Source organism: Chiloscyllium plagiosum, chromosome 19, assembly GCF_004010195.1.
Source record: "Chiloscyllium plagiosum isolate BGI_BamShark_2017 chromosome 19, ASM401019v2, whole genome shotgun sequence".
NCBI classification, from domain to species: domain Eukaryota; kingdom Metazoa; phylum Chordata; class Chondrichthyes; order Orectolobiformes; family Hemiscylliidae; genus Chiloscyllium; species Chiloscyllium plagiosum.
In genome coordinates this window covers 14851642-14873791 of record NC_057728.1, presented here as the reverse complement: position 1 = coordinate 14873791, position 22150 = coordinate 14851642, and the positions used below count along the sequence as shown (strand labels likewise).

Sequence of the window (22150 nt, the reverse complement as noted above, 5' to 3'; positions counted from 1 at the left end):
TACCACATTCAACATCCACTCCCTTCACCACTGTTGCTCAATAGCAGCAATATGTATCATCTACAAGCAGAACTCATCAAGCAACTTCAAAACCTCTAGGCTCAACCACCTAGAATGGCTAATGCATGTAAATAGCACCACCTGTATGTGCCACACCCCACCCTGGCTTGGAACTAAAGTAGCTGTTCTAATATTGCCACTGTTTCAAAGTCCTGGAACTCCCTTTCGAACAGTATTGTGGATGGCACAACATCCCAAAGAGTGTAAAGGTTCAACAAAGTAGCTCAGCACCTTCTCCATTACAAATAAGAATCGGTAATAAATTATGGCCAAGCCAACACCACTCACATCCCCTGAACTAATTTTTAAAAAAGTCCATGGTACTATTACAGTAATTTTTTTCTCTATTCCCCTTCAGGTTTTGACATCTTTCCTAAAGCTTAGCGCTAGAATTGGGCATATACTTTACCTGGTCACTTACTTACAATTTATAATGATTTAACCTAAATGTTTGACGCATTCTATTCCATGGCCACATGTATAAAATCAAACAACCTACACTTATTTTTAGTAACCTTCCCAAATTGTCCTCCTTCTGAGATTTATTTATGTACACTCCTATTTCCCCTTTAAAATTAAGTTTGTTTTATGGCCTCTCCTAATTCTACTATCTTACACTGCATATTCTCTGTGCCTTACCAGTTCATTAGTCCATCTGTGACCTCCTGAAGTTACTATTCTCCTCACTGCTCACTACATCTCAGAGTTCCAGCAACTGGCACATTTAAAAAATATGCCCTGTGTATCAAAGTCCAGGCTATCAATAAATATTGAAGAATCATTGTTCTAGTAATAAGTGCTCAGGGATGCAAGTGTATACATCACTTCAGAGTGAAAAATAACAGACTGCCTCTACTCTCTGCTTTTGGACTCTTAGCACATTTCATTCATTATTCAACAGGAAGAGAAAAATTGGTTCAGTAATAGAACAGCCTAATGCCAGAACTTGATGTTATATATCTGAGATTCTCATAAACAAGTTGAATTCCAGAAGGCCCTTGAGGTTTAATTTCAGAGTTCAGTTGAGAGCGGATGCCTGCAAAGTTGTCAAACAAAGACAGAGCTAACTTGGATATTTGCGTAGTTGGTTTTAAAATAATTTATATTAATTTTTAGAATGCTCAATTAAGGATAAAAGTGGACTAAGAACTGAGCACATATTTCCAGGTACGTGATCTCATGAGGGTCTGTCCTGAGTTGGGGATACCCCAGGGACCCTCAAGGGGCTCTCCCCAGATCTGGGACATCCCACAGAGCCCCGAAGGTCTCAGCTCTGGGTCAAGGAGGCCCCGGGCATCTCCGAAGGTGTCTGTCCCAGGGAGCCCCAAGGGTCTCTGTCGAGGGTCAGGGATACCCCAGTGACCCTCGGGGATCTCTGAGCTGGGTAAGGGAGATCCCACAGAGGCCCGAGGGTCGCTGTCCCGGGTCAGGGATACTCCCGGGAGCCCCCAGGGTCTCTATCCCGGGTCAGGGAGATCCCACAGAGGCCCGAGGTCGCTGTCCCGGGTCAGGGATACCTCCGGGGGAGACCCCAGGGTCCCCGTCCCGTCCCGAGCGGAGCCGAGCCTTAAAGAGTGAGCAGAAAGTATTGAGGAAGTGGACCTGATTGCACTGCTGGGCCGTGTCGGGTTGTGATCTCCGGGTTGCTGTCTCCTGCTCTCCCCGCTCCGGTCCCGGGCTCGGCTGTTGACAGCGGAGTCATGGCAACCTCATCGGCAGCACTGCGTCTGCGCCAGGAAACTGCGCATGCGCCGTGCCACCACCTCTCCATTGTGATGGGTCACGTGTCTGCAGTGTGACCTCACTCAGGAGGAGGAGGGCCTGAGTGCAGGAGAACTTAACAAACACTAAATTACACTTCCAAGGCATTTTCACCAGTCAATTTCATACCCAAGACAGAAATGAACTTGAGATTTGCATTTTAAGCCAATGCTCTGCAGTCTGGCTTCTTATGACTCCAGTGCTGCAGCAAGAGCTTGACTCTGAACTGCCCTTTGCAATAGCCTTACAGTATGATCAGTTCGAGGCCAGCTCGGCAAGGGCAACAACCATTAACCTTCCTAGTGACTGCCACATTCATTCAGAAGAGTTTAGATCAGAGTGGTGCTGGAAAGATCAGAGTGGTGCTGGAAAAATCACAGCAAGTCAGGTAGCATCTGAGGAGCAGGAAAATCAACGTTTCGGGCAAAAGCTCTTTATCAGGAATGGCTTTTGCCCGAAACGTCGATTTTCCTGCTCCTCGGATGCTGCCTAACCTGCTGTGCTTTTCCAGCACCACTCTGACCTAAACTCTGGTTTCCAGCATCTGCAGTCCTCACTTTTGCCACTTTCATTCAGAATAAAGGGGAAAAAACCTGCATTTTGTTTTTCACTTAAGATGTATTCCTTAATGTCAGCTGTGTAGCTGTGTTTCTAATATTTTAGAAAACAGTTCCAATTTGTGAATTTGCATCTCGATTATATTGTTTTAAGGGCAGTGCAAGACCTAAGGAAATTGAATATACATAAATGTTTGAAAGGTATGGTATGTTGTTAAAGAAAATTACATAAAATATTGGCTTTGTCAAGACAGGTATTACAAACAAAAAGTCATGCAAAACATTTACAAATCTCTAAGATAATAGTGAGTTTTGAGAAGATTTGTAGCTCAGGTTGAGGTTCTGGATGTAAGTTGGCGCACAGAGCTAGTAGGTTCATTTTCAGACAATTTATCACCATACTCTGTAACATCATCAGTGAGCCTCTGGATGAAGCACTGGTGGTATGGTCTGTTTTTTATTTGTGTGTTTAGGTTTCCTTGGGACACTGATGTCATTTCCTCATCTTTTTCTCAGGGGGTGGTAAATGGGATCCAAGTCAATGTGTTTGTTAAGAGAGTTCCAGTTGGATTGCCATGCTCCTAGGAATTCTCATGCGTCTCTGTTTGGCTTGTCCTAGGAAGGGTCACAGGCTAGCCAAACAGAGATATGCATGAGAATTCCTAGAAGCATGGCATTCCAATCAGAATTCTATAAACATACACATTGACTTGTTCCCCATTTACCACTCCCTGAGAAAAGGAACCGGAAATGGCATCGCCACAGGAAATGATGTCACTGACCCAAGGAAACCTACACACATAAATAAAAAGTGGGCCATACAACCAGTGCCTCATCAGAGGCTCACTGATTATGTTACCTAGTGTGGTGACAACTGAAAACTAATCTCAGATAATTTTGAACACTACATTTCAAAATGAATACTACATTTCAAAAGGATCACTACTCTCTGGAACAGTTATAAAGGAGCATGTTTTCCAAGGTGATGCTGGGGATGAGGGAGCTATGTGACAAGCCTCTAGAAGCTATAATTGTGCTCCTGACAGCAAAGACAAGAGACCATAAAACGATCAGGAATTTTGTTAGAGTAAATAGGAAGAATCCATTCTTCTGTCAAATGTTTTAGTAACTTGGTTGCTTGAGGTAAAACAAATCGATAAATAAGCCAGGTTACTAATATTGGGAATATGCTACCTGAAAGGGTGGTGGAATCTCATTGCAAGTTTATGCTTTTATTACAGCTCAGTCTCCATGGGGCATTACCATAGTGTTGTATAGTCAATTAATTAGTTTTGAAGTACACTCATTTATAGAAGCAAAGACAGTTGCAACGTGGACACAGTAAAATCCACAAGAATTCAACATAGTAATTTCACAGCAAATGGACTTAATGCAACAGAAGTAAAACTGATTCACGAACACTGCTTTCATCATCAATAAAAACAACCTTTTGCAGAAGATGGCGAATAGTATGGATTAACCCTAAATCAAGGGTGATCTGAGTATAGTCAGGGGACTGGTCCAGTCCAACATTTCCCAACATCATGCCCTTATAGTTCTTTCTTTACTGTATGCTGTAATGTTCTGGAGCCTATTTAAAGTTCTTAAGAAGTCAGAAAACTAAGCTTGGTTTGCATTCAACTTCAAGTATTCTTTCACTCATGAATGAGTGAATCATGGAACTTTGCAATGTTGATAGCTAAGAAATGTCTGCAGCTTTTTAGGAACTTATTCAAATACAACAGTCCAGGCTTCCTGAAAATTCAACCAACCAAAGCAGTGAACAACTGAATCACACAGAACAGGAAATTTTCAGGTTTGGCACCCTTATCTGTGCAAACAGTAACTGAATGGCCTCCTATTTGGTGGTTTAGTAAGTAGTATGGCTGCTGTCACTAGATTTTAGCCAGAGAAAATAAGGAAATAGTGTGACAATGCATTTGTTCCTACAGATCAAAATTACCATACATACTTGAGTAATAGTCAAATTTTTTAAACTACTTTTCGGGTTAAACTTGTGTGGTCAACTAGTAAACGGGTACTACTTTTGAGTGGCTGAAATGCATACCATATCATTAGTAGAAGCCCAACTGATCTCTAAACAAATAAAGTAAAAAAACCAAATTACACTAATTCTGAAAATCCAGAGTGGAGCGGCACACTGACTCAGAACATAGAATACTACAGTGTAGTACAGGCCCTTTGACCCTCAATGTTGCGCCTACCTGTGGAACCAATCTGAAGCCCATCTAACCTACATTATTCCATTTTCATCCATTTGTTTATCCAATGACCACTTAAATGCCCTTAAAGTCTACTACTGTTGCAGTCAGGGTGTTCCACACCACTACTATTGAGTAAAGAAACTACCTCTAACATCTGTCCTGTATCTATCACCCCGCCCCCCCCCTTCCCCCATTTTAAAGCGATATCACCTTGTCCTTGCCATCAACATCCGAGGAAAAAGGCTCTCACTGTCCACCCTCTCTAACCCTCTGATTATCGTATATATCTCAATTAAGTCACCTCTCAACCTTCTTCTCTCTAATGAAAACAGCCTCAAGTCCATCAGCCTCTCCTAAGACCTTCCCTCCATACCAGGCAACATCCTGGTAAGTATCCTCCAAAGCCTTTCCAACACTTCCACATCCTTCTTACAATGCGGTGACCAGAATTGTACGCAATACTCCAAGTGTGGCTGCACCAGAGTTTTGTACAGCTGCAATTTGACCTCATGGCTCTGAAACTCAATCCCTCTACCAATGAAAGCTAACACACCATATATATCTTCTTAACAACCCTATCAACCTGGGGGACAACTTTCAGGGGATCTACGTACATGGACACATATCTTTCTGCTCATCTACACTACCAAGAATCTTACCATTAGCCCAGTATTCTGCATTCCGGTTGCTCCTTCCAAAATGAATCACCTCACACTTTTTCCGCATTAAACCCCATTTGTCACCCCTCAGCCCAGCTCTGCAGCTTATCTATGTTCCGCTGTAACTTGCAATATTCTTCAGCACTATCCGCAACTCCACTGACCTTAGTGTCACTCACAAATTTACTAACCATCCTTCTATGCCCACATCCAGGTCACATAGACAAATGATAAACTGCAGTGGCCCCAAAACAGATCCTTGTGGTACACCACTTGTAAATGAACTCCAGAATGAACATTTCCCATCAACCACCATCCTCTGCCTTCTTTCAGCTAGCCAATTTCTGATCCAAACCTCTAAATCACCCTCAAATCTCACGCCTCCATATATTGTGCAATAGCCTATCGTGGGGAACCTTATCAAGCGCCTTATTGAAATCCATTTACACATCAACCGCTTTACCTTCATCCACCTGTTTGGTCACCTTCTCAAAGAACTCAATCAAGTTTGTGCCTCACAACCTACCCTTCACAAAACCATGTTGACTATTCCTAATCAACTTATTCCTTTCTAGATTATTATATATCCTCTCTCTTATAGCTTTTTCCAAGATTTTACCCACTGGTAAGGCTCACTGGTCTATAATTACCAGGGTTGTCTCTACTTCCTCTTCTTGAACAAGGGGACAAGCTTTGCTATCCTCCAGTCTTCTGGCACTATTCCTGTAGACTCTTCAAATGTTGATCTGTTATGTGAAGAACTGGGGTCAACTTTTACACAAGATATGAAAAATTCCAAATTTTTTGGCTGAAAAGAGGGTTGACTTTTGTGAGAGATTGGCTATTATTCAAGTATATATAGTAATTGAGACATTTTCAGAATTATCCCAGTACAATAATGTCCTTTAGGGAAGAAAACTACCATCCTTACCTAGTCTGGCCTACATGCAACTCCAGACCCACGTGGTTGACCCTTAACCACCCTCCTGGCAATTAGAGTTTGGCAATAAATGCTGGCCTGTGAATAAGAAAAAGGTACCCAATTTTCCCTGAGATGTGATGGCTGACAGTTAACTTCTAAGAACATGGGATAACTGCCTAAAACAGGCTGACTCCTTAAAACAGAGACGAAAAAAAACTGCAGATGCTGGAATCCAAGATAGACAAGGAGGAGACTGGAAGAACACACCAAGCCAAGCGGCATCAGGAGGCGGAGAAGTCAATGTTTCAGGTGTAATTCTTCTTCCAGACTGAGGGTAGGTGTCAGGTGGGTTGTAGATAAAGGGGTAGTGGAAGGGCAGGGTGGTGAGGTGGGGATAGGTGAACACAGGCAGAAGGTACGACCTGCTTGGTTGATGGGAGGAATGAATCCAGTTTGTGGCCAGAAGGAAGCGTCGCTGAGAGACATGGAAGGAAGGGGGAGGGGCTGGGAAGGGAATCAAGTAATGGGAAGAAGGGTTATTTAAAATTAGAGAATTCAAATGTTGTTGTTCCTCCAGTTTGTGGTCTGATTCATTGCAGCAATGGAGGAGGCCAACGATGGTCATGTCGGAAAGGGAATGGGAAGGAGAATTAAAATGGGCGGTGACTGGGCGAGATGCTCAGCGAAACGTGCCCTTTGTTTACGTTTGGTCTCCCCAATGTAGAGAAGACAAAATCAGGAGCATCAGATAATAGTAAATTAGGTTAGTGGAGAAGCAGGTGAACCTCTATCTCATCTGGATGAACTGTTTGGGGCCCTGGATAGAGGTGAGGGCATAGGTGTGCCGACATTTTTTTCCTCATTAAACTCCTTAAACATGCTCATCGGAGCCGAACACTCAACGGAAGGACATGTTTTTCTTTGGTTTACACTTCAATTTGCAGTCAGAGAGGGGCTGCCCCTCTTTCATCCACAGCCAATTCTTCTTGTTGCTGCTCCCACTTTTCCAGGATGTACATCCACACTGACAATATTCAATCTTGCAGATAGACTACCACAGTAGACAGTGCAAAAGGTGATTAATCTGCTACATTCACAGGATTAAAGGCATACATTTATAGCTCATTTCAGATATTGTGCCATGACAAAAGTTAAAAATGAAGCAAAGAATGTTTCACCAATAAATTTTAATAACATTGATACCAGTTGAAACTGACAGAACAGACGGTATGATTTTCTGAATAAAGCAACGTAATTTACATAAAATTTAAACTGGCCATTTCCATTGGTTGTGAGGGGCTTCTTCTATTAATGGTTCCCAAGGTTTCCACTTGACCATTTTGTATGCCAGAGAAAGTTCACTCTCAGCCTGTAATTGAAATACAAATTATTAGCCAAGGGTAGTCTAATAACATTTAAAACATTTAGTCTTCCAACTGATAGTTGATTTTAGAGTTGAAAAGAAATATGATTAATTCTGTCCAATCTCTACTTTTAGCTTAATTGAGTCTTAAAAACCACAAACTTTGAAAGACATTAGAGACTACGTCACTCTCCAAAAATATTTAACAACATCTTAACCATTGCACTACATCAGAGCTAATAAAGCAGCCACTTGTGATTCGGATCTTCACAAAAAAATGTACGTTATCTGCCAAAGCCTGGCTGTTTTCAAACGTTAACCTCTTTATCTTAGTGAAATCAACAACTTCAAGAAAAAAAGTGTTGATCCCATAATATCTTGTCACGAGTAAAGAACCAGTGAAGTCAGTAAAAAGTTAGACAAATATCAGAAAATAACTATTCTTATTCTCCAACATGAGAGTGCAGCAATCTTTTGAGCAGAGACAGAGTCATAGAGATGTACAGAATGGAAACAGACCCTTCGGTCCAACTCATCCATGCTGAGCAGATATCCCAACCCAATCTAGTTCCACCTGGCAGCACCCAGCCCATATCCCTCCAAACCCTTCCAATTCATATACTCATCCAAATGCCTCTTAAATGTTGCAATTGTACTGGCCTCCACCACTTCCTCTGGCAGCCCATTCCACACACGCACCACCCTCTGCGTGAAAAAGTTGCCCTTTAGGTCTCATATCTTTCCCCTCTCACCCTAAACCTATGTCCTCTCACTCCCAACTCCCCCCATCCCAGGAAAGAGACCTTGTCTATTTACCTTATCCATGCCCCTCATGATTTTATAAACCTCTATAAGGTCACCCCTCAGCCTCCAACGCTCCAGGAAAAACAGCCCTAGCCTGTTCAAACTCTCCCTATAGCTCAAATCCTCTAACCATGCAACATCCTTATAAATCCTTTCTAAACCCTTTCAAGTTTCACAACATATTTCCAATAGGAAGGAGACCAGAATTTCACACAATATTTCAAAAGTGGCCTAACCAATGTCCTGTACAGCTGTAGCAAGACCTCCCAACTCCTGTACTCAATACTCTGACCAAATGCCTTCTTCACTATCCTATCTATCTGCAACTCTACTTTCAAGGAACTATGAACCTGCACTCCAAGGTCTCTTTGTTCAGCAACACTCCCTAGGACCTTACCATTAAGTGTATAAGTCCTGCTAAGATTTGCTTTCCCAAAATGCAGCACCTCGCAATGACGAAAAGCAGTGGACCTAGCACCGGTCCTTGTGGCACTCCACTGATCATAGGCCTCCAGTCTGAAAAACAACCCTCCACCACCACCCTGTCTTCTACCTTTGAGCCAGTTCTGTATCCAAATGGCTAGTTCTCCCTGTATTCCATGAGATCTAACCGTGCTAACCAATCTCCTATGGGAACCTTGTCGAACGCCTTACTGAAGTCCATAGAGATCACATCCACCGCTCAACCCTCAATCCACTTTGTTACTTGTTCAAAAAACTCTACCAAGTTCATGAGACATGATTTCCCACGCACAAAGCCATGTTGACTATCCCTAATCAGTCCTTGCCTTTCCAAATACATGCACATCCTGTCCCTCAGGATTCCCTCCAACAATTTGCCCATCACCAACATCAGGCTCACTGGTCCATAGTTCCCTGGTTTGTCCTTACCATCGTTCTTAAACAGTGGCAACACGTTAGCCAACCTCCAGTTTTCTGGCACCTCACCTGTGACTATTGATGATACAAATATCTCAGCAAAGGCCTCGCAATCACTTCCCTAGTTTCCCACAGAGTTCCAAGGTACACCTGATCAGGTCCTGGGGATTTATCCCCTTTTATGCATTTCAAGACATCCAGCACTTCCTCTGATCTGGACATTTTTCAAGATGTCACCATCTATTTCCCTGCAGTCTATATCTTCCATATCCTTTTCCACAGTAAACACTGATGCAAAATACTCATTTAATATTTCCCCCATTTTCTGTGGCTCCACATAAAAGGCCCCCTTGCTGATCTTTGAGGGGCCCTATGCTTTCACTAGTTACCTTTTTGTCCTTAATATATTTGTAAAAACCCTTTGGATTCTCCTTAATTCTATTCGCCAAAGATATCTCATGTCCCCTTTTTGCCTTCCTGATTTCCCTCTTAAATAAACTCCTACTGGCTTTATACTCTAAGGATTCACTCGATCTATCCTGTCTATACCCAACATATGCGTCCTTCTTTTTCTTAACCAAATCCCCAATTTGTTTAGTCATCCAGCATTCCCTAAAAGTACCAGCCTTTCCTTTCACCCTGACAGGAATATACTGGTCTCTGGACTCTCGTTATCTCATTTCCGAAGGCATCCCATTTTCCAGCTGTCCCTTTACCTGCGAACATCTGCCTCCAATCAGCTTTCAAAAGTTCTTTCCTAATACCGTCAAAATTGGCCTTTCTCCAATTTAGGACTTCAATCTTTAGATCTGGTCTATCCTTTTCCATCACTATTTTAAAATTAATAGAATTATGGTCGCTGGGCCCAAAGTGCTCCCCCACTGACACCTCAGTCACCTGCCCTGCCTTATGTCCCAAGAGTAGGCCAAACTTTGCACCTTCTCTAGTAGGTACATCCACATACTGAAACAGAACGTTTTCTTGGACACACTTGAGATCCTCTCCATTTAAACCCTTAACACTACGGCAATCCCAGACTATGTTTGGAAAGTTAAAATCCCCTACCATAACCACCCTATTATTCTTGCAGATAACCGAGATCTCCTTACAAATTTGTTACTCAATTTCACGCAGACTATTAGCTGGTGTATAATGCAATTCCTATAATCACTTTCTTATTTCTCACTTCCACCCAAATAATCAACATGGCACAAGCCTTACTGAGTTCTTTGAGAAGGTGACCAAGCTGGTGGATGAAGGTAAAGCAGTTGGTGTGTAAATGGATTTCAGTATGGAGTTTGAGAAGGTTCCCCACGGTAGGCTATTGCACAAAATATGGAGGCATGAGATGGAGGGTGATTTAGCGGTTTGGATCAGAAATTGGCTAGAGGGTGGTGGTTGAATGGAAAAGTTCATTCTGAAGTTCAGTTACAAGTCGTGTACCACAAGGATCTGTTTTGGGGCCACTGCAGTTTATCATTTTGCTAAGTGACCTGGATGAGGGTGTAGAAGGATGGTTAGTAAATTTGTGAATGACACTAAGGTCAGTGGAGTTGAGGATCGTGCTGAAGAATGTTGCAAGTTACAGCGGGACATAGATAAGCTGCACACCTGGGCTGAGGGGTGGCAAATGGAGTTTAATGCAGAAAAATGTGAGGTGATTCACTTTGGAAGGAACAAGGGGTGGCACGGCGGCTCATGGTTAGTACTGCAGCCACATAGCTCCAGGGTCCCAGGTTCGATTCCAGACTCGGGGGACTGTGTGTTGAGTTTGCACATTCTCCCTGTGTCTCGTGGGTTTCCTCCAGGTGCTCCGGTTTCCTCCCATAGTCCAAAGATGTGCAGGTCAGGTGAACTGGCCATGCTAAATTGCCCATACTGTTAGGAGCATTATTCAGAGGGGAAATGGGTCTGGGTGGGTTACTCTTTGGAGGGTCGGTGTGGACTTGTTAGGCCGAAGGGCCTGTTTCCACACTGTAGGGAATCTAATCTAATCTAAAAATTCCTTGGATGTATTTCCAGGAATATCCTCCCTCAGTACAGCTGTCATGCTATCCCTTATCAAAAACACCACTCCACCTCCACTCTTGACTCCCTTTCTGTAGCATTTGTATCCTGGAACATTAAGTGGCCAGTCCGGTCTATCCCTGAGCCATGTTTCTGCAATTGCTATGATATCCCAGTCCCATGTTCCTAACCATGCCCTGAGTTCATCTGCCTTCCCTGTTAGGCCCCTTGCATTGAAATAAATGCAGTTTAATTTATCAGTCCTACCTTGTTTTCTGCTTTGCCCAGCCTGCTTGGACTGTTTGACTCACTTCTTTTCTCAAATGTACCAGCCTCAGATCTCCCTTGGTTTCTCCCCACCCCCAACCTTACTAGTTTAAGTCCTCCAGAGCAGCTCTAGCAAATCTCCCTGCCAGTATATTAGTCCCCTTCCAATTTAGGTGCAATCTGTCCTTCTTTTACAGGTCACTTCTACCCAGAAGAGATTCCAATGATCCAAAAATGTGAATCCTTCTCCCATACACCAGCTCCTCAGCCATGCATTCATCTGCTCTATCTTCCTATTCCTGTCCTCACTAGCTCGTAGCACCAGGTGTAATCCAGGTATTACTACTCTCGAAGACCTTTTTAAATTCCTGCCTAGTTCTCTATATTCTCCCTATGGCATTGTACATACTGGAACCAGCGAGCCAACATCATTCTGATTTTTCACTGCTGGCCACAGAAACGTCTGCCTGTGCCTCAGACTAGAGAGTCCCCGAACACAATTGATTTCTTGGACTCCGACGTAACCCTCACTGCATTAGAACCAGTCTCGATACCAGAAACGTGGCTGTTCATGCTACATTCCCCTGAGAATCCATGACCCCCTACATTTTCCAAAACAGCACATTTGTTTGAAATGGGGATAGCCACAGAAGACTCCTGCGGTACCTGCCTACCCCTCTTACCTTTCCTAGAGTTAACCCATCTATCTGACTGTATCTGAGACTTTTCTCCCTTCCTGTAACTGCCATCCATCACACCCCCTTGCTCTTGTAAATTCCTCAATGCCTCTAACTGTCACTCCAACCGATCTATTAGATCTGATGGGATTCGCAACCAATGGCATTTATTGCAGATGTAATCCTCAGTAACACAAATTGTCCCTAAACTCCCTAGTGTGAAGGGGAGGGAATTTGCACCGTTAACTCCATGGACTAGTAGCACCTGTCAACAATTTCATCACCTTACACACTATATCATACAGCTTAACATTTGGCCATCTATGTCATTCAAATATACTCATAATTGATTTTTAAAAGTTTATTTCACAAATAAAGCATTTAAAGTCTGCATTGTCCTCAGATACCAGTTAAAAACTACTTGAATTTGACCAGTGTCCCAAAGAGAGGACAGCCACATCACTTCTCACTATCCCAATTATTTGAAAATCAAGTAAGTTGCAAGTAGGATAAAGGAGAGCCTGGAGACATCATATTTTTGTATTTCCAGAAGGCCTTTGACAAAGTGCCGCATAGGAGGCTGTTAAATAATAGCCTGTGGTGTTAGAGGTAAGGTTTTGGCATGGTTAGAGGACTGGTTGACTGGCAGAAGACAGAGAGGTAGTAGGGATAAAGGGATTTTTTTTCAAGATGGTAGTTGGTGACTGGTTTTGTTGCAGGAATCCACATTGGGACCACAACTACTCAGAGCATACATTTACAATTGTTGCTAAGTTTGCAGATGACATACACAGAGGTAGAGGGACAGGTAGTGTTGAGGAAGCTGGGAGGCTGCAGAAGGACTTGGACAGGCTGGATGAGTGGGCAAACAAGTGACAGATGGAATACAATGCGGAAAACTGTTAGGTTATAAACATTGCTATGAGAAATAAAGACAAACTATTTTCTAAATGGGGAACTGCTTCAGAAATCTGAAGCACAAAGGGAATTGGGAGTCTAGTTCAGAACTCTCAAGGTTAACATGCAGGTTCAGTTGGCAGTTAGGAAGGCAAATTCAATGTCAATATTCACTTCAAGAGGGCTAGATCACAATAGGGCTAGTACCACACTCTCGACTAGAACACAATAGCAGAGATGTATGGCTGAAGCAGTTTAACGCTTTGGTCAGATTACATTTGGAGAAAGTCACGACTGCAGATGTTGGAGATCAGAGTCGAAAAGTGTGGTGCTGGGAAAGCACAGGAGGTCAGGCAGCATCCAAGGAGCAGGAAAATCAACGTTTTGGGCATAAGCCATTCATCAGGAATATGGGATGGGTGGGGGTGAAATGGTACTGAGAGAGAAATAGAAGGTTGGGGTGGGGAAGGTACCTTGGAAGGCGATAGGTAAATGCAGGTGAGGGGGGGATGGGTGGAAAAGGAAGATGAACAGGTGGGAGTGTTCAAGAGGGTGGTGCAGAGATGGAGGGCTGGATCTGGGATGAGGCGGGAGGAGCAGAGACAAAGAAACTGGTGAAATGGACTTTGATGCCATGTGGTTGGAGGGTCCGAGGGCAGAAGATGAGGTGTTCTTCCTCCATGCGTCAGGTGGCTAGGATTTGGCTGTGGAGGAGGCCCAGATTTGTATGTCCTTGGCAGAGTGGAAGGGGGAATTCAAGTGGTTGGCCACAGGGCAGTGGGGCTGTTTGGTGCGTGTCCCCCAGGGATGCTCTCTGAAACGTTCCACAAGTTGGCATCCTGTGTCAGTGTAGAGACCACCACATTGAGAGCAATGGATACAGTAGATGAGGTGTTTGGATGTGCAGGAAAATCTCTGCTGGATGTGGAAGGATCCTTTGGGGCCTAGTATGGAGGTGTAGGTGGATGTGTGGGTGCAGGTTTTACACCTCTTGTTGGCAAGGGAAGGTGCTGGTAGTGAAAAGTGAGTTGGTAGGGGGTATGGACCTAACAAGGGCATCGTAGAGGGAATGATCTCTGAGGAAAGCTGACAAGATGAAGAGGGTAATATATCTATGATGGTGGGGTCTGACTGTAGGTGGCAGAAATGGCAGAGGATGATGCGTTGTATCCGGAGATTGGTGGCATGGGAGATGAGGACCGGGCTGTTCTATCTTTGTTGCAGTTGGAGTTCAAGGGCGGAGGTGCAGGAAGTGGAGGAGATGCACTGGAGTACTAGTACTAGGGAAGATATTCTGACCATGTGGGAGGGCAAGGTCTGCAGCTTCCCCTCCATAGAAGAGACCTTCATTGAATGAATGTAGGGAAGATGTTTCCACATGGACGGCATGGTGCCTCAGTAGTTAGCACTGCTGTCTCACAGTGTCAGGGACCTGGGTTCAATTCAAGACTCAGTCTGTGTGGAGTTTACACATTCTCCTTGTATCTGCGTGGGTTTCCTCGATGTGCAGGTTGGGTGAATTGGCCATGCTAAATTGTTTATAGTGTTCAGGGATGTGTAGGTTAGGTGCATTAATCAAGGGTAAATGTCGGGTAGGGGAATGGGTCTGAGAGGGTTACCCTTCGGAGGGTTGGTGTGGACTTGTTGGGCCAAATGGCCTGTTTTCACACTGTAGGGATTCTGTGACTCTATGACGTCTCATAGTAGGAGAGACTTTGACACAAGGGTACAGCATTAGAGTCAAGGGGCACCATTTACAACTGCGATGAGGAATTCCTTTAGCCAGGGGGTGATTAACCTGTGGAACTCACTGGGTGGTGAAAGCCAAGTCATTGAGCGCATTTAAGCTGGAGATGGATAGGTTCTTAAGGGAATCAAGGGTTACAGCAAGATAGCAGGAAATAGAGTTGAGAAACAGATCAGCAAATGGCGGAACAGGCTCAATGGACTGAATAATTTAAATCCAATCTTATGGTTAGACAGAGACAAATGATAAAAAGTGAGAACAGCACATTTTGCTGCACAACAAATATTCAAAGTGTTTTTGTAATATTTATACACTTCTTCAAAATTTGTTTAGTTATACTCTAGCGAAGTGTTTAGGATATTTCACAATGTTACAAAGAGTTAGGTATATACAAGTTGATGTTGTTGCCTCTACTTAGAGTATAATAAGTTATTACAGATTCCAGAAGTCCAAATCAAAGTCATCCAGAGGGATAGCTGATATTATATGCTTCTGACTCCTACTCAAGTCAATTAGCTGAGCACAAATGAAAGATCAAGAAGGTCAACATGATTAAAGAGGGAAACATATGGTTCAAAGACTGGTGTGGAAGAAAGGGTGCAAATTCATGGGACATTAGTACTAGTACTAGGGAAGATGTTCTGATGGGATGGGCTCCATCTGAATCACGCGAGGATCAGAGTCCTGATCAATCACAAGAACTAGGGATGTAGGTAGGCCTTTACACTAAATAGTTGAGGGGCAGGTTCAGTCACATGCAAAATTAGAAAATCAAATGTAAAGGCAAAGGTAGGATTGCAGGTTAGTGAGAAGGCTGATTGTTACTAGAAAATAAAAGGAAGAGACAGAATGTGAGAATGTTATATTGTACCAAAGGACTATAAAAGTGTCTGAAAATTCAACAATAGAACAAATATAAAGGCTTTTATTTTAATGCGGAAAGCATGCGGAATAAGGTACATGAATTGACGATGCAAATTGAATGAATATATGAATATCCCATAACAACAGGAGTTGGGAGGTCATGTTGCGGCTGTAAAGGGCATTGGTTAGGCCACTGTTGGAATATTGCGTGCAGTTCTGGTCTCCTTCCTATCGGAAAGTTGTTGTGAAACTTGAAAGGGTTCAGAAAAGATTTACAAGGATGTTGCCAGGGTTGGAGGATTTGAGCTACAGGGAGAGGCTGAATAGGCTGGGGCTGTTTTCCCTGGAGTGTCGGAGGCTGAGGGGTGACCTTATAGAGGTTTACAAAATTATGAGGGGCATGAATAGGATAAATGGACAAAGTCGTGCTGGCAGGTGGGACTAGATTGGGTTGGGAAAACTGGTCGGCATGGACAGGTTGGACCGAAGGGTCTGTTTCCATGCTGTCCATCTCTATGACTCTAATTGTGAAAAAGTAGTTACAAGGAGATCAAAACTGAGAGCTAAGCATTCAGGAATATTTGACCTTTGGAGAGGCAAGAGGGATGGAAAAAGTGGTGGTGTAATACTATTAATGTGAAATGAAATGAGGACAGTTGTGATAGACGACGTAGGATAGGATGATTTAGCGTGCATTTGGACAGAGGTACAAAGCAGCAAAGAAAAGATGACATTGGTCAGAGTAGTGTACAGAGCCCAATAAGTAGTCACGCTAGGAAGGAAAGACGATAAATCAACATATAAAAGAGCATATAAAAAGATTAGAGCAATAGTCATGGATGACTTGCATCTTCATGTTGGTTAATCTAATCAATTTGGAAAGGGTAGCTATGACAATGAGTTCATAGACTGCATTAAGGCTAGTTTCCTTGAGTAATGTGTCATAGAGCTAACTATCTTGGATCTGGTAATGGCTAATGAGGCAGGTTTAATAAATGACCTCAGGGTAAAAGATCCCCCCAGGAAGCAGTGATCATAACATGATAGAGCTTAATATCCAGTTCGAGAATAAGAAACTTTAGTCATAAACAACTGTGCTTAACTGAAATAAAGGGAACTACAATGAAACAAGCTGAAGTGAACTGGGTGGATAATATAGCAGGCATGACAGTAAGCTAGCAGCGGCAGACATTCAAGGACATAATTAATGATTCACAGCAAAAATCTATCCTAGGAATGAGGAAACATTCTAAGAGGGGGATAAACCAACCATGGCAAACCAAGGAAGTTAAAAACAATATTAAGTTGAAGGAAAAAGCATACAAGAATGGCAATATCAGTGATAACCACAACAACTTGGATAAATTCAGCATTCAGCAAAAGAGAACTAAGAAGATTATAAAGACAGAAAAAAAAAGTATGAGTGGCAATTTGAGAGGATGAAAAAAAACAGACAATAAGGAGCATCTTTAATTTTATAAAAAGAAAGAGAGAGGGGTCAAAATGACTATAGGCTCCTTAAAAATGAGTCTGGGGAGACACTTAAGGGAAGTAAGGAAATGGCACAGGAGTTAAACTGATATTTTGCATCAGTCTTTACAGTGGAAGATACTTTGTACATCTCATTAAAATTAAAGAATATGGGGCAGAAATTAAGTACCAACATCATTACTAAAGTAATAGTATTAGATAAACTAATAGGCCTAAAGGGAGATATGTCCATTGGCCCTGATAGCTTGTTTGCTAGGATCCTAAAAGAAGTAGCTACAGAGATAATGGGATGCATTGGTTGTAATTTTCCCAAAAATCATTGGATTCCGGAGAAGCAGAGTATTGTAAAACTGCTAATGTGACACCTCTATTCAAAAAAAAAGGTGGGGGTGTGTTACTGTAGGCTGGTTAGCCTAACATCTATTGTTAGAAAAGTATTGGAATCAATCATGAAGGAAGAGATAGCAGAACATTTATAATTTACTAACCTAATCAAGCAGAGTCAGCATGGCTTCATGAAAGAGAAATCACGTCTGACTAACTTATTAGAGTGTTTTTGAGGAAGTCTCAACCAGAGTGGATACAGGGGGGCCAATAAATGTTTTGTATTTGGACCTCTGGAAGGCATTTGACAATGTACCTCACAAAAGTTTAAGTCATAAGAGCCCATTGTGTTGCAGGATATACATTAACACCAAGAGAGAATTGACATACTTGTACATGAAACACAAAGCTAGCGCACAGGTACAGCAGGTAATCAGAATAGCTAATGGAATATGGACCCTTATTTCAAGGGGTTTGATTGATTGTCTCATGTACTGAAGTACAGTGAAAAGCTTTGTTTATGATCAATACAAGTTGTAATATAAAAGTAGGGAAGGTTTATGGCAATTGTACTAGATGCTAATGAGGCCACATTTGGAGTACAATGAGCAGTTTTGGTCCTCCTATTTAAGATAAGATTATTTCATTGGAGGCAGTTCAGACAAGGTTCACTAGGATGATCCCTAGTATGGAGCAATTGTCTTACGAGCAAAGACTAAACAGGTTGAGACTCTACTCATTGGAGAAGTTTAGAAGAATGAGAGGTGGTGACCTCATCGAAACCTATGAAATTCTTAAAGGGCTTGACAGGTTAAATGTTGAGAGGATATTTCCCCTCATGAGAGAATCTAGGACCAGAGGGTACTGTCTCAGAATAAAGGGACACCAATTTAAGACTGAGATGAGGAGAAGAATTTGTGATCCTTTGGAACTCCTTGCTACAGAGAGCTATGGAGGTAAGTCCTTGTTTATATTTAAGGCTGAGATACATAGATTATTGATCAGTAGGGGAATCAAACTTTAAAAAGGGAAAAGGCAGGAAAGTGGAAATGAGGACGTCAGGCCATTCACAATCTTACTGAATTGCAGAGCAGGCTCGAAGGACCAAATGGTGTAATTTTGCTCCTATTTCTTATGGTTTTATTATGGTCTTATTGCACTCAAGATCTTGGGTGTATCTTCATTTTGAATTGTAAGATGAATAGGTTGTTATCAATGTTACAAAATGTCCAATTACACAAACAGAAGAAAATTCGCCACAGACTCATCGCCGAATGTATACAAAAAAACAAACACAACAGGACCACCGAGATATTGAAGGTTTGTGATTTCTGACATTGAGGGGAAATTCCTAATGTGATGGTTCCTCCTTGTTCTTGAAAGTCTGAATTGAATATGTTTTACTGAATTGCATATGAAGTCTGAAGAAGTGAGACAGTGGCATACCTGTGAAATGACTTCTTCAATCTGTCCACAGTTGATTTTGTCTTCTAGTTTTTGAACATTGCGCTCCTGCAATACATAATCCACAACAGGTGGCTTGAAATTAATACTTGTTTCCAGGGTCTCAGTTCTCTTCAGTTCGCAGCACTGTTGGGAAGTTCTAAGACTTTGAACCATTAACTGCTTCCTTCAAGGTAGCAAACACCATGCATTTGCAAAAGGGCTCTCATAGGCAGCGTGACATCTTTGATCTAATACACATTGCTGTCTTTCTACTTCAGTGACGGCAGATGACGTATAGGCGTTTCGGGTGCCAACCTACCGATTACTTTGTCCTTGGTGGTACTGAATTTCCTGAATGTTGATGAAGCTGCATACACCCAGGCATGTGTGTAATATTCCATTGTACTCCTGACTTGTGCTCAGTAGTTAGTGGACAACCTCAGTAGTCAAATCATGAATAATTCTCTGCAGAAGTCTTCGTGTCTGAATAACTTGCTTAGTTACATTACTTATACAGCTAGTCTAGTTAAGTTTCTGCTCAATGGTAACACCCAGGATATTGGTGCAGAGCGATTTAGCAATTGTAATGCCGCTCATTAACACAAAGAAAAAAGTTACATAAAATATCTTTATCTGAAGTTTTAGTTCCTTTATTAGTATTGATTTCTGCAATCGTCTGAAAGGCATGTATGATTCAAGTGTACTGCCCCTATAGGCATTTTCCAATGCTTTTCATTTGTTGCACAACTTTCATTACCCTTCATTATTTTAATGTCATAAATTGCCACACTTACAATCAGTTTCACAAAGTTCAAGACTTAGGAAGACAGTTACAGGCCTTGAAATGAGAAAATACTCATGAAACATCATTGATCAATCTGGCAAATAATACACCATCCACTGAAAACAAGTAACCAATTAAATCAGGCTAGCTTACCGATTTTACCAAGTTAAGCCTTTCATTGATGATCTGCTCCGTGTATTTTCGATAGGCTACATCCTGAGGCACAGATTGTAAAACAGTAAGAATTCTGGTGTAAAGAATCCTTAAATTCTGAAAGAAAACAATATTAAAAAATTGAAGCATTAACTTTCTTGTGGCTTATTTATCTTCTTTTTACCTCCTCAAATAGGACAGGTTGTAAACTTGTAGATATGCTCCTGCCAGACAGCTGTTCACTCATCTTCAGTTTTTCCTTTTCTTAAGGAACACTGATGTTCTACCAATTTGAAACTAGCAATATTTCAGTTTACCTAAGTTTCAACTGGTAACAGCAATATATTCTATTTAGATGGACAGATTAGATAGGGAGGATAAAACTAATATCACAATTAAAAATTAAAACAGAGTCAGTTTAGATGGCAGAAAGTGCTCTTCTCATATTATCCATTAGCAAAATAGGTAGTGTGAACTCACCACAGTCATTCAAAAAGGGAACTGGACAAGTTCATGACAACTGAGAAGATCCTAGTTGAGCAATATAAGTGGAGAGATAGCTGTAATTATTTCTTACAGCTTGCTTTCTAGAGTGGAATGCAGTTTGACAGTTTCCTTTACTAAATTGGCCACCAATGTCTTCGCTTCTCCTTGATGAATGTGAAAACTTGTGCAGACAAGTGTACATTTTACTGCACTGACAGAGCAAAATGTTATTTGTGCTTTATCATGTACACCTCCAATCAACTTAACCTTAAGGCCTTGGAATCTACTTTGAATTTCCCACATTGGCAGGTGAAACAAACATGAAAGCACTGAGAGTTAATATATTACACAAAAACATCACATATTCCAAGAAGTCAACAGAAAATCAACTTCTCCACAGGGATGCATGTTTGTCTACTTGCATTGTATACATTAATGCTGTATATAAAAAAGCATTAGATTTTACAATAATTCAGAAGCTTTCCACAAATTATTGAATAAAAGTTAGAATAAAAATTTCCAAATTTTGCACCAAATACTGTGTCCCTACGTTTCTCCCATAAATTGTCTGCAAATAAATGAACATTAGAGAATGAGATTTTTTTTTAAATGTCTCAATGTTAATTTGTTATAAGTCTCTCAGGTTTAGCTCATTCAACCAATACTATTCTGACCAGCAAGTCAAGTCATTTTCAATAGAACAGAAAGTCTGGTTTCTTTCTCTCACTAAATGTAATTTATTTTGGAATAGTATATTCCATAATGTTTAAATCATAATCATGTTTGTCATACTAGCACAGGTTTTATTGCAGGCAATTTAGCAAAGACAAGTACTATACCAGAGCACATGCACAATGGCCATATTTTACAACTGGTGGAATTGCATTTTACTGATTTACAAATAACCAAAATAATTGGAAAAGGTAAAATACCTCATGAGGATTCTGGGCCACAGCAAGACCCACCAACCCAGTAGTCTGCAAGAAAAAGAAACAAACATTTATCTTTCAGGATATGTTGACTGCTGCGTACATCCTATTTCTTCTCTCGGACAACCTTCATCTTTCAACCTTTTTCTTTCCTCACATCCACTGCATCCTTTATTATTTTCTCTATCTTTCAAATGTTCCCCATGTCACCTCCCCCTTTCCCCTTATACCTATCACTGTGTTTTTTCCTCCACTTCCCTCAGCCTTTGCTTCATATTCTCCTTCCCCTTTCCTGTGCCCTTATTCTTTCTCTGTATTTACTGTCCTTTATTTCTCTATTTACTGTCCCCTCTCTCTCTCTATAGAGGAAAGTAAATAGGAAGAAAGAACAGTAAATATATATAATATTTATAATAAGAAACATACTGTATACTATAGAGAGAGGACAATAAGCAGAAAAAAGTAAATATAGTATTTACAACATAAATATATTGAACACCAGAGAGGGCAGTAAACGAAGAGAAACAATATACATACTATATACTATAGAGAGAACAGTAAGCAGAAAAAACGGTAAATATATATTTAACATATATATATAAAACAAATATACTGTGTACTATAGAAAGAGGCCAGTAAGCAGAAAGAACTATATATATGATATTTATAACATAAATCTCTGCCTACACATGAAAGATTATTGATAACCAATAATTATGTTTTGACTGTCCTTTCTCCTTCTGAGCTGACCTCCACTCACTTTCTTCAGGACACCAGCCATTGTCGCCGCGGTGCACTGTGGGATCCCCCAGGGGCGTTAAGTCGAGTTCCGGGTTATCGCGACGTCT

General features: G+C 41.6%; 2 protein-coding genes across 2 annotated transcripts in view; both read right to left on the bottom strand.

Moving 5' to 3' along the window:
- iqub (IQ motif and ubiquitin domain containing) overlaps positions 1–1769 on the bottom strand; it is a 54512-nt gene extending 52743 nt beyond the window's left edge. The window contains exon 1 of the mRNA XM_043709148.1: positions 1663–1769. The gene's annotated coding sequence lies outside the window, so the exon portion shown is untranslated. The remainder of the gene's footprint in view (positions 1–1662) is intronic.
- Positions 1770–7354: 5585 nt separating this feature from the next.
- On the bottom strand, positions 7355–22127 carry ndufa5 (NADH:ubiquinone oxidoreductase subunit A5). The gene is made up of 5 exons (XM_043709147.1): positions 22063–22127; positions 21306–21350; positions 19888–20004; positions 18951–19016; positions 7355–7553 (listed from the first exon to the last, which is right to left on the bottom strand). Exons 1-5 carry the CDS (start codon positions 22081–22083, stop codon positions 7452–7454), a joined length of 351 nt encoding a protein of 116 aa, XP_043565082.1. The 5' UTR covers positions 22084–22127; the 3' UTR covers positions 7355–7451.
- Between the last annotated feature and the right edge of the window lie 23 nt (positions 22128–22150).

What these genes read in the sequence shown, in the direction of transcription:
- ndufa5 (XM_043709147.1), bottom strand. Translation starts at nt 22,083, where the DNA reads ATGGCTGGTGTCCTGAAGAAA. An exon ending in TGGCCCAGAATCCTCATGAG is followed by an intron (nt 20,005 to 21,305) that starts GTATTTTACCTT and finishes GTTTTCTTTCAG; the next exon opens with AATTTAAGGATTCTTTACAC. An exon ending in GGCTTAACTTGGTAAAATCG is followed by an intron (nt 19,017 to 19,887) that starts GTAAGCTAGCCT and finishes TATGTATTGCAG; the next exon opens with GAGCGCAATGTTCAAAAACT.